The following is a 12780-nucleotide window of genomic DNA, read 5'->3' as shown; positions in this document are numbered from 1 at the left end:
CAGAAGATTTTAGCAACAATCTAATAATATATAATAATATAATAAAAGTAAACAACAGGCAAAATCAATAATAGGTCAAAAGTTGAACTAGCAAAACTTAAAATGCAATTTTTTTTCTGATTAGGATAATAAATATGCTAATAGTATATTTCTGAAACATAGTGCACTTTTTTTTTTTTTTTTTTTTTTTTGCAGTGCTGGGGATCGAACCCAGGGTCTTGTGCTTGCAAGGCAAGCACTCTACCGACTGAGCTATCTCCCCAGCCCCCTGAAACACAGTGCACTTTTAATATTTTTATTAGCACATTATAGTGATACATAATATTGTGGTTCCTTTTGACATAATCAGTCAAGCATGCGATATAATTTGTTCCACTTCAGTTCCCAGTGCTTCCCCATTCTTTCCCTGCCTCCCTCCCCCATTCCCCTTTCTCTACTGTACTGTTCTTCCTCTATTTATTTACAATTTTTAAAATTATTGCTCTCTCTCTCCATATATATATATATATATTTAAAGGTGAAATTCACCTTGGTATATTCATATACATACATACCATAATTTGGTTAATTTCATTACATTCTCTTTCCTGTCCCTCTTTCCTCTCTCTCAGTTCCCTTCCTCTGCTCCACTGATTTTCCTTCTGTTTTCATGGGACCACTCCTCCGCCCCATTTTCTTATTTTGGTCTTGATTCCAAATGAGAGATGGCATTCAATCCTTGACTTTCCCAGTCTGGTTTATTGCACTTAGCATGATATTCTCCAGTTCCATCCATTTGCTGGAAAATGCCGTAATTTCATTCTTTTTAATGGCTGAATAAATCTCCATTGTGTTATATACCACATTTTCTTTATCCATTCATCTGCTGATGGTCATCTGAGCTATCTCCATAAGTTGGCAATTGTGAATTGCCATGCTGTAAACATTGATGTGGCTATAGTACCGTAATACGCTGACTTTAGTTATTTTGGATAAATATGGAGGAGTGGGATAGCTGGGTCACATGGTGATTCCATTTCGAGTTTTTCGAGGAATCTCCATACTGTTTTCCAGAGTGTTTGCACTAATTTTCAGTCCCACCACCAATGTATGTGTGTACCTTTATCCCCATATCCTTACCAACACTTATTATTTGTATTCTTGATAATTGCCATTCTGACTAGAGTAAGATGAGATCTAAATGTAGTTTTGATTTGCATTTTCCTGATTTCTAGAGATGTTGAATGTTTTTTCATGTATTTGTTGACCATTTGCATTTCTTCTTTTGAAAAATGTCTGTTTAGTTCATTTTTTTCCATTTATTAATCAGATTTTTCTGATCTTTCTTTATATATTCTATATATTTCCTGTTCCAGAAGCAGGTGGCAAAGATCTTCTCCCATTCTGTAGGCTCTCTCTTCATGCTCTTAATTATTTCCTTTCCTGTGCAGTATTTTTTTTTAATTTGATGCTGTCAAATTATTGATCTTGATTTTATTTCTTATATTTTTAGGATTCTTGTAAGAAGTTGGTGCTTATGCCATATGTTAAAGTGTTGAGCCTATTTTTGTTGAACAGTTGCAGAGTTTTTGGTCTAACTACTAAGTCTTTGATCCACTTTGAGTTTTGTGAAGGGTGAAAAAGACAGGGATCTAGTTTCATTCTTCTATATGTGGATATCCAATTTTCTCAGGCTCTTTTCTACTATGTGTGTTTTTGGCATCTTTGTTGAACATCAGATGACTATATCTAGGTGAATTTGTCTCTGTGTCTTCTATTCTACTGGTCCTCATACTGTTTTTGTTACTATCACTCTATATTACAAAAATGTACAGATCCATCCAGAAATAACAACATGACCATTTAAGTTAGTTGTGTTTCCCACTAGGTATTATTTTTGCTATATGTACCTATGTGCTGTGCACACCCATGTGTATGTGTTTTGAGCTAATAATACAAAAATGTTTACATCTGCTTATTTTGGCAACTTGCAGAGTACCTTTGTATCCATATTTGCTGACCATCTGAGTGTTGTCAGCATCTACCTTCAAACTTAAAAGGCAAACCCCTAAAAATTTTCCACTCTTTGCTATATCTTTATTCAAATGAAACTCTCCTTTAGACAGGGGAAAGATATTCACCTGTTCCTTTTGAGTAGATTATCTCATTCTTAGATCGCTTATAATAGGAAGAACAATGTAAACAACCTTGAATTTTTTCTTGCAGAACATAAACAGTAATAATATAATCCCCAGGGTACACTGTTCCCAGTGTTCTTCCAGTCCTTTCCTCTAACTAACTCCATATTCCATTGCCCATTCCCCCATTGCACAAGCTGTATTGCAACCTTGGGAATTGTATACTCTCTAATGGATACAGAATGAGAAGGTGTGGGAAGTGAAAAACATCTTTACTGCCTCTGGAGGCCATTACCATGGAATAGGGACTGACTGACAGTAATGCTGGGCATCAGCCTTGGTCACATATCTCCAATGCAGAGGCCTACCATGAAGGTTCCTGGAAATATCCTCCCTTTTCTCTTTTCTGGTAAATGTTTTAGAATTTTATACACACAGCCACTGGATATTTCTTAATCTAGCCAGCTGCTCTAAAATTAGGGAAAGTTCTCCTAGATATCAAGAAATATTTGATTGGTAGCTTTTCCTTCCAAAGGTGTAGTGATTTTACATCATCTTTGACTTTCTTGGAAGTTTCCATGGGAGGCTTAGATGGATGACCTATGCAGCTGGCCACCACCCATCATATCCCTGAAAGCACCTCAATTACCTTTTAATCAGAAAGTAAAATATTTCTGTCAGTTCTCTAAGACAAATACATGCCTAATGCTCTGGAAAATTTAAAATACTGCTCTCAGCATACTGATGTTAAGTAGAATACTATTAACCTTCAAAGTAGCCATCATTGTTATAGTATTACCTGCTATGTACTTTGGCCAAATGTTCATAAAGTAATTGGATATGGTAATATTCTGTCATATTCAAGGTAACCAAGCATATGTCCTGTACTCTTTAACTCTACATAAATACCTTGACTCATATTGCTTTGTTTTCATTAAGAAAAAAATTATTGGTTAATTCCAGGGTTCAGGAAATCTCTATGCTAAATGTACACTGGATAAAAGGACAATAATGCATAATCAAACATATTTCATAAGAAATAGGTACATTCACAATATACAACCTTGAAAAGAAGGGAGGTGATCCAAAGGAGATAAAAATCAGTGTGCTGAAGAGATGTCTGCACTCCCATGTTCATTGCTGCATTATTCACAATGATCAAGACTAGGAGTCAAACTGTGTCCATCAATGGATGAAGAAAACATAGTATATATTTATAATATAATATTATTCAACCTTGAAAACAAAAAGAGGGAAATCCTGTCATTAATGTCATTAATGACAACACAGTTGACCCTGGAGGAGACTGTGTTAAATGAAATAAGTCAGACAGAGAAAGCTTAATACTGCATGATCTCATTCAATTGTGGACTCTAAAAAAGTCACACTCGTGCAAGTAGAGAATACAATGGTGGTTACAAGGGGCTGCTTGGAGTGGGAGGGTTGTGGAGAAGTTGATATAAAATTTCAGTTAGATAAGAGGAATGAGTTCAAGAGATCTATTGTACAACATAGTGACTATAGTAAATAACAATGTATTATATTCTTGAAAATAGCTAAGAGAGTAGTTTTAAGTGTTCTCATCACATACAAATGATACATATGTGAAGCAGTGAACATTCAGTAGTATGACCATTCTGTGACTGTCATTATTTAATGAGTGAATAAATATATCACTATAAACATATGTATACATAATTTTATTTTGTTGATTAAAAGTAAAGAAGGAATGCAAATTAGCATAGTCACTATGGAAAATAGTATGGAGATTCCTCAAAAAATTAAAAATCGTGTTACCATATGATCCAGCACTCCCACTACTACATATATGTACCCAGAGTATACGAAATGCCTGCCCAAGGGACATCTACTCTTCCATGTTTGTTGTAGTACTGCTCATGATAGCCAGGAAATGGGAACAACCTGGGTACAACAATGAAAGGGTAAATGCAGGAAATGTGGTACATGTACCCCATTGAATTATTGTTCAGCTGTTAAAAACGTTGGTGAAAACCTGTCATTTGTGACAACATAGATGGAACTGAAATAAACCAGGCACAGAAAGGCAAGTGCCACATAAATGCCCATGAATATAGTAGATAATACGGTGATTTCAGAAATGTTGAAAGAATGGTAATTACCAGAGGCTGGGCAGAGTGAGGAGGGAGGGATGGGGAGAGGTTGATCTGTGGGTGCTCAGTTATGGTTAGGTGGGAATAGAATGTTCCCTTGTGCTGTTGTGCAGTAGGATGGCTAGAATGATAATGTGCTGCTTATTTCAGAAAACTAGAGGATTTTGAATATTTTTACCATAAAGAAATAAAAGTGAGGAGATAGATAATGTTTAACCTGATTTACACATTACACATTGTATATGTGTATCTAAATATCACATGGCATACTATAAACATGTAAAATCTTTTTTTTTTTTAGTTTTTAAAAAAAGTCTTATTGCATATAATTGATATATGAGGTTGTGGGATACATACAAATAGTAAAATGGTCATATATAATGAAGCAATTAACATAACCATCATCTCAGTTACTTCCTTTTTGTTGTTTTAAGAGCAGCTAAAGTCTACTTATTCAGCAAGAATCCCAAATACAGCCCTCTTTTTTATTATTTTTTTATTTTTACAGACTGCATTTTGATTCATTGTACATGAATGGGATACAACTTTTCATTTCCATGGTCGTACACGATATAGATTCACAACATTTGTGTAATCATACATATACATAGGGTAATGTTTGTCTCATCCACCATCTTTCATACCCTGCCCCCTTAATACTTACTTAAATAAATTTAAATTTTAAAAGAGAGGGAGGCATATAAATTTTAAAAAGGTATACTTAGTGGTTAGAAGAAATTGTTCTCAACCTGACATTGCCTCAGCTCCACACCTTGAGCACCCTACTAGCTTTAGGCTCTTGGGGGAAGTAAGTTAGGAAAATAAAGAATATATTTAATTACAACAAATATAGGGAAGAATGTCAGACTTCAGAAACAACAATAAAAGTTGTAATAACAACAATATTAATAATAACAACAACAACAAGTAAAACCAAGCAAGGATTTAAAGGAAAAAAACTGTAATTTTTATGGTCATTTATTTAGCATGGTGTTTTCATGCCGTTTCCTTATGAAAATGCAAAAAACAGCTGCTTTTTGCATTTTGAGATCACAATAGATTTTCACTTATAAAATGGTCAAAATGAGGTTTAAAACTATTTTGTAAGGAATGTCTACTCAAGGTTTTTGGAGATCAGAAGCAAACAGCATAATTCTATGACTTTTGGATTATCTCAGGCTATAAAGTTGTTACTTCTGACTTTTATTCATGTTGGAAGCAGGGCAGAAGTGTCAGTTTTCAGTTTCCCCTCCTAAATTGTTTCTCTGCTTCCAATACCTACACATCTCAATCCAGCTTTACACCAATTTGAGAGACATTTTTCCAGGTTCATGCTCTACTACTAGTTCCCTCTGCAAAGATATAAGGTAAATGTTAAAACTAATGCAAACCTCTAGAAAAATTCTAATTCTAATCAGTTTTAATAAGAGAAAATATAACTGCTATTAGTTTCTAAATTGAAGTTTTTTATTTTAAACAAAAGTTTAACTTTTAAACCAAAGTTCGACTCCATTGTTTTCCCAATTTTTCTATGGATGCTCTACATTAACAGGAATGGTGAATGCATAGCAGAGATTGCGTTCAACTAGATAACTTTGTGTTCATTTACCTGGCATTTCTGTCATCCGTAAGTTTTCATATGTAACCTATAAATTATTTGCTAAACCTCCCATTTTAGTTGTGAAAGCCATAATTTCTTAGGGTGTTTTCATCATCAATATATTTATGCTTCAAAATATCATGTTGTGCATGATAAATACATACAATTTTACCTGTCAGCTTATAAAAGTGACCTATTAACAATTAACAAAATTGGTCTTAACCAAAACCAGGAAACCCTGCAGGTTCTGGATAATTAATGCCAGACTTTGTGTATCTTAACAGTTTGATAATTACCTTTGACATTGCTGTATCCCTTTTCCTCTGTGTTTCTCCTCCTTCAGCATTTGCCTTTCACAGTCTTCCATTATATTTAAGCATTGCATGTTACAAAACCATGATTTAGATCTAACAATTTTAATAACTTATGATTTATTGAAAAAACAAGAAACATGATGGCTTAGGTCTAGAGTTTTTAAATTTCTTCTCAAAAATAATTTTATATTATTGGGACAATCTTAACAAATTCATTGTAAAATGTTCAGTATATAATGAAATCGCATTCTATGTCATTTATATTAAAGAAGGTAAGTAATCATTTATGATCTCATTCCAGGGTTAAATTACATATCATGTACTTCTGTGTATGTAAATGTTATTTCTGACTCTCAAAAATCGATGTTTAAAGTTTTAATTTTCATTAGCGAGTATCATGAAGAGCTGGGTGGCAAGATAGCCTGGCCGAGTTCTAAGATCCACAGTTCTTAGGAGTACTGTTCACTAACTTGTGTTTGTACATTCTACATTGCTGTTCAGTAGTTAAAATGAGGGATGACTGGGTGGAGGATAAATTACTAAGATGAGAGAAAAATAGGATCAGATTTTATACTGAAAATTTCTTTTCTCCATGAATATTTGATCTTCTACTTTTCTACTTTTATCATAAGCTCTGCTTTCAATTTCCAAATCTTTTGTTACAGTTCAAATGAAACAGGTTTCCTTGAGAGAAGTAGCAGAATTGAACATTTGATGCTTTTGATGATTATAAATGGTACTATTATTTGGGGTTTAAAAGAAATGATTTTTAAACAGAAAGCTGGCATAATTCAGTGTGTCCTCACTATTCATCTGTTTGTCTAATTAATTCCTGTCTGTAACAGTGCTCAGAAAACAGAACTGCTTATAGAAGGCAGGCCTTTCTGAAAAAAGCTCACAAACTGAACTCTAGTCAGATATGGAGTTGAAACAATGTGTAATAAGAGGAGGGCCTCTTGGTATTTCAGTGAGAGGGGAATACAAAGGCAAAAGAACATTTTGACTGGAATGTGGGATTTTAGGATCTGAAATAGAGTGGGGGGCAATATTAAGTGAGAGAGAGAAAGATTTCTTTGGCATTTCTTTCCAGCAATGCTAAATTCCACCGGAAGCCCTTTAGAGATGTGCACACAACATTCTTAGAGTTGAAAGGAATTATACATAACAATGTTTCAAATCACATTCTGATTAAGCAACTTCATATTTGTGAATGAGAAATTTTCAAAAGGCTGAAATTGTTTTCTCTTTTCAGTTAGAGATTGTGGGAGTTCTCTTTTCTTAGATACAGTTGAGGAATGATTTAATTGCTGACAATAGAAGATAGGCTATTATGTGAATTAATTAGTGTGTTTTAAAAGCACTTTATATTTTTTCATCTTGCAGGCACTTTTCATGTCTGTCTTCTAAATACATGTGCCCTGGTGTTCCTGCTGTCATGAGCACCTTGTTGGCTAATATAAATGCTTTCTATGCTCACACAACAGTTTCAACAAACGTACAGGTTTCTGCCTCAGATCGATTTGCTGCTACTAACTTTGGCGTAAGTATAATTTCTTTTTTCTGAAGTACTTGGGATCAAGCCCAGAACCTCATACATGCTAGACAAGCCCTCTCCCACTGAGTTGCATCTCCAGTCCACTATAATTTCTTTAAACTTTAAAATTCTAAGTAGCTTATGGGCATTACATTTTAAAGGGACTTTGGATTGAAAATATTCTTCAATGATATTGCATACAAGATATCTTAGGAAATGTCTCTTGTATAATGGAATGCAGTTCAAGTTCATTTGAACACTTTATTTATTTAGATTGAACCTCCATATCTGGAATGATCTTTTCCAGTGGGGAAAACATACATTCTATAAGAAAGAATACAGTGGGATTCTATAGGTAATTTTGCAAGTATGCAAATTTAGGATTTACCATCTTTAGATACAGTTCTCTGGTAAGTATGAGTTTGGCTGCCTTCTCCAGAGCCTGGAAGGCTCCATTTGTACTCCATAATGGTACTGTTAGTACTACTAGGTAATAACATGTCTTCTAAGTTTAAAAAAAGTAGCTGTATAAAGAGCCCAAGAGAATTACCTATATCTAATTAAAGTGGTCTACCTGAAGTATTGAAAACATCAGCAACACATGAAAAGCAGAAATACAGGAATACTAAGGAGTCTATGTTACACCCATCCCTGAAACTCTTTCTTTGCAAATGTAATACAAATTGAAATTGACAAGACTGGAAATAGGATGTAAACGAACAGTAATTCCAATCAGGTGGTAAGAATCTAAACCAAGACAGAATTGGTGGAGATGGAGAACAAAGAGCAGATTCCAAGCTTTTCAGGGCATAAAATCAGCAGCAGCTACAGCACTTGTTGTCTTTGTTTCACAGCCAGTGAGAGGATGAAAAAGGTGCCCGGCAAGATTCCGGGGTTTCTGGCAAGGGCCACTGGGTAGGCAGTAGTGCTGTTTAGTAACCTTGTGAGACAAGTTATTTTTATTCTGATTTTTTTTTCATAGAGGAAACTGAGATCCATTGTAGGAAAATGATTTCCAAGGTACCATAGTTGATTTTTCTACTGTACTTCCAGTTTGGTTCACTGAATAGATTTTTATTGAGTAATGCTGTTAGAAATCAAGTTTTGGAATATGTGTCACAGAATAGAAACAACTGAGGCACAGCAAGTGAAAGGATGAAAACCCAGTCAGAAGGAAAATGTGCTGCTGTGTTTACTCTTGTTCTGTGCTTTTCATCAAAGACAGTGCTCATGAGGTGCACAAGTGAAACGTAATTGCTGTTTAATAACAAGTCAACAGAAATACTAATAACAGAGAACACTTTTGGGACTAGAAGTCATAAAAATTGAGATTTTATTGTAATTTAGCAAGTCAGTTCAGTCGTCTAAACCTGAATTTCTCCATCTGCTCAATGAATATAATAGTTCTTGCTCTAACAGGTTTCTCAAATTTAACATGAAAATCAAACAAGATTTAAAAATGGTAAGCCAATCTGTCAAAGTTGAAAGTGAAAGAATTAAATAAAGTATGAAGAGTTTGTCCCTCCTGTCCTACCTGTAATATAAACAGACCACCAGCTACCTTTGTCAGACAGATGACTCTTGTAGGACCTGGGACCAAAAAACATTGCCTGGCCAGTTCAACAAAATAGTATTATAACCAAATACCAGATCATAGAACACTTTTGCTATAAAACCTTCAACTTGGTAATAGAACTCATTGGCTTGGGATTTCACCTATAACACAAAACATTTTGTGTTATGAAATTGTTTTGCTTCTGACATTCTGCTGGTGTACATTGTGGGGAATGAGCCAACCTTGTAGAACACTGAGCCTTTTTACCTCTGAGAAAGAAAATGTGGTTATATGATTAATACCTGCCAGAGAAGCTACCTGGAAGGAAATTAGATAACATGCTCCTTTACTCCATGCTGACCCACAGAAGAAAAAGCGGGTTGATTTCAGTACTTTTCAAGTTTCAGTGGCAACATGGTTATAACAAACTTCATTTCATAAATCAAATAACTTCTTATAGAATAGGGATTTTAAAAAATGTTCTGATCAAATTCCTGCTCGATAAATTGGTGATTTGGCATGTGAATTTTTATTTTTCTCTAATTGTTGAAAATAATGCTATTTGCAGAGTTAAGTATATTACATATAGTAACTCCCACCTCCACTTTGGAGCCCCAGATTTTTATTGCACCTCACTACTGAAGCTAATACATGACTTGGGACCCAAGGATAATCACTTGGTCCTTTCTTTACTTTTTTTTAAAGCTGTAACCCAGACTTGTAAGTCTTCTGCAAAAAATTGAGCTAGTAGAAAAAGCTTTCTTACCTAAGATAATTGTTAAAACAAATAAAACCTTAAGCAAACCATTACTTTCACAAATTTAGACTTTTTGCATGTAAATGTTATCTAAGTCATGGTGCGGATGAAAATGCTCAAGAACAAAAGAAAAAAAAAAAAAGGACAGAGCCTTGAGTGTACAGAGGAAAGACAAGCAGCGCTTACTGAGGAAAGTGGTTAGAGAAATTGAGTGAGAGTGATAACAGAAATGTGATATTGTGACAGTTTGGAGATCAACTGGGGAAAAGGGGAAGGCACCACTAACTGTCATTTTAGATAGTTCAACTTAGTTGGGGAAAGGAATGAGCACATTGGAGTCAGTAGAAGGTCACCGGAGAAGCAGTTAAGACTGAAAGCTGATTTCATGGGTTGGTTAGTGAATGGCATAGATGAACAGTTGTATAAATCAGGGTTCATGTATTCACCAAAATATAAGGCAGTCATCAAAAATCAAGTTTTAAAGGGGAGTTTGTGTAATTGAATAATAGCCATATAGAATAATAAATGGAAAAAATGCTACAATTCTACAATCTAATTCCAACATTAAAGACACACACAGGATTATTAGACTGGAAAGAAATGTATAAAATGCCAACAATACATCCATCAGGTAGGATTAATGCTAGTATTTTATTGATATTGTTTTGTAGTCATTTTTACAATAAAATTTGAAATTTTTCTTTATTACATCTTTATTAATTTTATAATAATGGGAAAAGCCAGTGAATGAGATAAAAGAAATAAAACTGTTTTTTCAAGGAAATTAGAAATGAAGGAAATACAAGAAATTGGGCAAGAATAAGAAGATTTTGTCTTGTAAAAACATTTTGTTTCTACTTTCTGACAAAGTAGGATTTTTAAAATTATTTAATCAGATAGATTTGAACATATCTATAGACGGCTAGGAAAGGAGTTAGAGTATGGTTCACATTTACCAGGAGGGAGATGAGGGAGATGTGGTAACATCACCGAGCAGAAAGAAGGGAGTGGTCAAGAGGACAGATGCAGAGGTTGTCCTTTAGAACAAGACAGGAAGAGCTCTATTCTAAAATCTGAGGAAATAATATGAGGGTCCTTGCAAAGAACATTAAGTTTTTGATAAAGGAGTGAAAAATTTTTTAATCTTCCTTACAGTTGTCTACAAGGACAAGGAAAGCTCACCTACAAAACTAGGGCTATGTTTTTAGATGCTGAGGTGAGGGAAGGAGGAAAGGTTTTGGTAAGCTACCGATGGAAATACAAAGAGGAAAGTTTCAGAGGCATGGAAGAAGATTTTCTAATAAAGGTAGCATTTGCTATTGGGCACCACAAATTTGTTGTCACAACAATTCCTGTGTTGTGAGGTTTTGTCAGAATTTGTCAGCATTCTGATGCTGATGTAGTAAGAGAAATGTGGTTGGATAACTCTGGGCGGATTTTGCAGAAGAGAGGCAGCCTATGTAGATAGTGCTGTGAGGAGAAAAATGATTCTCCATGGAGTCTATCTTTGATAAGTGGCAGCAGGAGAAACATGGGGAGCTGTGGAAGAACATCATACATTTCAGTTAACACTTCACAGGGGAAATCTGGGGTCCAAGTATTATTTCTGAAAACAAGTTGAATTATTGAAAAGTGAATGTGAAGAATACCACTTTACCATACCTGCTCACAAGAACTGACTGCTCAATTTTCAGGAATATTGAAAACTGGTTGTTAAATACAGATATCATTGAAATTGAACATATTGAGAACATTTACAACATATAAATTGACAGATGATAAAAATCAAAGCATTTGACTTTCAGAGAACCAGTTCACCAGCACATCATTGTTTGGAGTAATGATCAAAGAATCTTATTGGAGAAAATGTCTTCATGAATGTTAAAGAAACTCCTGGGTTGGAAAGGGAGAAAATCCCCTGAGGTGGTGGTGGGAGGATAAATATTTCAATTTTTCAGATATCTTTAGGAAATTTATTTAGCAAGTTATGATATAAATAGTAAACAAAATTGGAGTTTATCTAGCTCTGTTTTTTTCCCTGAGGGTATGCTCTCTCTTTGACAGAGTCAGAACTAGGCAAATGCAAATATGCTAGTAAGTATTTATTTATATTATGCATGTTCTTTCTTTGTCCATTTATTCTTTCAAGGCACATTTATGTGATATTTCATGTATGCTACTATGGCAAGTAATAGAAATACTGAAAGACAAATGTTGACCTTACTCTTTGAGGCTTAAACTCTAGTAAGGTAATCACATAAACATGTAAAAGCAACCATAAATCACTCCCAAAATGTAATAAGTCTCAAAGGAGTTCATATAGTACTCATAAATGTTTTGAGATTAAAGAGGAAGAGAGAACTGATTCTCTTCAGGAACTCATGGAATCTTGACAAAGGAACGACAGATAGTATTTTCAAAATCAAAGCTGTAGTAGAAAAATTACCATATTTCTAGGACTGTATTTGAGTGGACAAGTAGAAATAGAGATGCAAAATAAGTTCAAAAATGTATGGAATGCAGTCTGCCTATTGAGTAGGACAGATAGAATAAGAGATGGAAGTTTAAGAGGAAGCTTTGTTATTGGATTGGCATGAGAATATTGAGGACTTTAGTACTCACTAGAATGTTTGCTCTTTAGTCTTAAGATATAGGATATAATAAAATAAATTTTCTGATTGAGAGTGATTACTCTGTAGAGAAAATGATGGAAAGGTGTAAACAGAATGTGTATTAGTGTTCAGTTGTAATAATAGAAGGCATCCTAGTCA

General features: G+C 34.4%; 1 protein-coding gene across 1 annotated transcript in view; it reads left to right on the top strand.

Annotated features, from left to right (window-relative positions):
• The window catches only part of Unc13c (unc-13 homolog C), a 613741-nt gene that overhangs the window by 318892 nt on the left and 282069 nt on the right, over positions 1-12780 (top strand). Inside the window, 1 exon segment of the mRNA XM_047537684.1 lies at positions 7547-7703. Within this exon segment, the coding sequence (XP_047393640.1) occupies positions 7547-7703 (157 nt within the window).

This window comes from Sciurus carolinensis, chromosome 2, assembly GCF_902686445.1.
Source record: "Sciurus carolinensis chromosome 2, mSciCar1.2, whole genome shotgun sequence".
In the NCBI taxonomy this organism is placed as follows: domain Eukaryota; kingdom Metazoa; phylum Chordata; class Mammalia; order Rodentia; family Sciuridae; genus Sciurus; species Sciurus carolinensis.
The sequence above is the reverse complement of the archived record's forward strand: the minus strand, read 5'-3'. Positions and strand labels throughout refer to the sequence as shown.